This window comes from Microtus ochrogaster, linkage group LG1 (genome assembly GCF_000317375.1).
Source record: "Microtus ochrogaster isolate Prairie Vole_2 linkage group LG1, MicOch1.0, whole genome shotgun sequence".
Taxonomy (NCBI): Eukaryota; Metazoa; Chordata; class Mammalia; order Rodentia; family Cricetidae; genus Microtus; species Microtus ochrogaster.
The window spans coordinates 47,546,056-47,548,703 of NC_022027.1; the positions used below are offsets into that span (position 1 = coordinate 47,546,056).

The window sequence follows — 2,648 nt, forward strand, 5'->3', positions numbered from 1 at the left end:
GTGCGTGGGCCTAAAGGTCTGCCCACATCCCAGGGAAATGCCTTGAGCATTGCTACACAGATCTCACTGTGGTGCGTGGGCCTAAAGGTCTGCCCGACTCTAGTGACAGTCAGCAAGCTAAGACACATATCTGCTCCTGACCCTGGTTACACACCTAATTTACCAACAGTTCATGTAAGACATAGAGACAAGTTCTCTGTCCCTTCTCAACTAGATGAGAATGATCTTGGCCTTCTCCAACTCTGTATTCTTCAGGGTTATCAGTCTCAGGTTCTAACTATTCTGGAAGACACCTTCAACCATCTGTTAGGCTTACCCGTCTCTAGGAGGGATATCTCTTCCCAACTTAAAAAATGAGAGCTTTTGAGTAAACTTCTTCCAAGGTTCCCCCTTGCTTCCTAACTAGAATGACCAGTGTTCTTACTAGAATCCTGTTTTTATGAACCACTGTCTTTATACACCTGTTTTCTATCCTAAGTCTTGTGAATATAGGAATATCCAAAATTTCCTAAAATCTATCAACTCTAAAGTTCTTGTTCTTTTTATCATCATAAGTTGACTGTAATTTACTACCTCTAAAACTAATCACTTTTCTGTCAGCTACCAGTTAGTCTTTTCTAGTTAGAATTAAATCACAGGTAGCAGCTTCTCATTCTACTGACTTATTCTTGGGGGCTCAAAATTACCAGAAAAACTGGTGTCTTCAGATACGCAGCAGGACAGTTATGTCCCTCCTCACTCATACCAGCCTTGTTAGCTTCCTGATCTTAGGGAGATCCTGCTTGTCCTTGATTTACCACACCGCTATCTCACCCTGTCCCCAAACCACCTTTCTCGTTACTGCGTTACCAAGCGTCTTCCTCCGTGCCACAGTGAACGCAAGCCTACTGACAGCCTTCCTCTCCTGGAAGTGACGACAAACTGCATTTGCGTCCAGACAAGCGACACCATGCCCACCGAGACTGGCACCCGCCTTGGCGTATTTACTCACATTAAACATTTTCAAGCACTCTCTCTAACACACACTTGGAGCCTTTTTAGAGGCATTTCTAAGGACACAGAAACTCGCTCTGTGGTGCTCAGGAAGACAGCTCTACGCCCGCCTGGAGCTCTCCCCTCACATTCCCGTTTCCACAGGATCCGAAGCCACAGAATCAACAGCCCTTCCTCTACTTCTCCATTTCTTCTTCTCGCTGGGTTGAACATACTCCTCCAGCTGCAGCGACCAGCGCGAAGCTACTGTCAGATATGCATCACCCGTCTCCAACTCTATCTCAGTTCAAACCCCGTGTCTACTTCTATCTGTATCCCTTACACATCTCTGACACCACATGTCCAACCATAACTCTTCCTCCAGCAAAAGGAGCCGACCGCTCCACCTCTTTAGCCCATTGTCTATGCTTTATCACTAGCACAGCGGGCAGAACTGCAAACTCGGACGTCCTCCCCAGAATCCATGTGTGTACTCACATACCGAGACAGGAAAAGACTGATGTTATTTCATACAGTGACTCAGCAGAAATGAGTAGAGACTAATGTAGTTTTGAAAGGTATGCTTGTTTATATAGCGGTGAAAACTATGTTTCATCATGCAAGTAAAAACATGTTCCCAAAGGATTCAGCGCTACCCACATGGCCTGACTACAGCCATTACCCAAGAAATGAAAATTAAGGACAAAAAACCCCCAATAAACCCCTGACCACACTCAGCCTACCTGGACAATAGGAGCACCGATTCCTCCATTGAGCCAGACCCAGTGAAGAGTTGGGATCACTCCATAGCCCGAAACTGAACAAAAGATGATAGGGCGGAGCCTCTGCCACTGTTGTGTGAGGTAATTGGGATGAATCTGTGCGAAGAACACTGCCAGGATCATTGCAAGCACGGTGATCAAGTATACTTGACGCCAGTACTAGAAAGAAAGGAAGACAGTCACTTGGGCCTCTGCAATACCACAGGCTCTGTTTACTTGACTTTAATGTCCAAAAAAGATCCCCATGCCCTTCTAAGGAATATTCCATACAAAGGTTAAGTTTCTGAAAAGCTTCTTAGGATGGCTGATAAACCACAGCTGACAGTGAACTGGTAGAAGACCATATTTACTTATTTGTACAAAAGTGTTTTCCGAGCACTTGCTATACGCTAGACACGAAGAAGATGTTGTACGAACAGGCTGCCTGTGCGTGGCCTCTCCCCGGGGCCGAGCTCAGACTGTGGGAAGGGCATCTTTTGGGCACGATGACAGTGTAATGACAGTGCTCTGACTAAGTCACAGACAGACCGCTGTAGAGACACTGAGGCAAGAACAGTAAGTGTTACCCGGGACTGCTAAAGACACTTCCTGAAAGCAAGGCATCTAAGCTGGACTTGAGGAACGCAAACAGTGTGGGGAGAAGGAGCAGAGAGGGGCAGGGAGGTTTGGAAAAAAGCGGCCGAAGCTGAGCCTAAGACTGAACTCTGCTGTGCTGATACACCGGGAGCTGCTGAAGAACAGGGTGAACATTGACCCTGGTGGCAGGGGCCTGCGACCCCAGAGTGTGGCAACTGAGGCCAAAGTTCAGATACCGGTCTGGAGAAGGTGAAAGGAAGCAGGACAGACAGACGTCAGGGTAGCTCATTCGAACAGATGGCAGGGCTGGGATGATGC

At 47.2% G+C, this 2,648-nt stretch overlaps 1 protein-coding gene across 1 annotated transcript in view; it reads right to left on the reverse strand.

Moving 5' to 3' along the window:
- The window catches only part of Paqr3 (progestin and adipoQ receptor family member 3), a 19,270-nt gene that overhangs the window by 5,939 nt on the left and 10,683 nt on the right, over positions 1 to 2,648 (reverse strand). Inside the window, 1 exon segment of the mRNA XM_026785043.1 lies at positions 1,716 to 1,932. Within this exon segment, the coding sequence (XP_026640844.1) occupies positions 1,716 to 1,932 (217 nt within the window).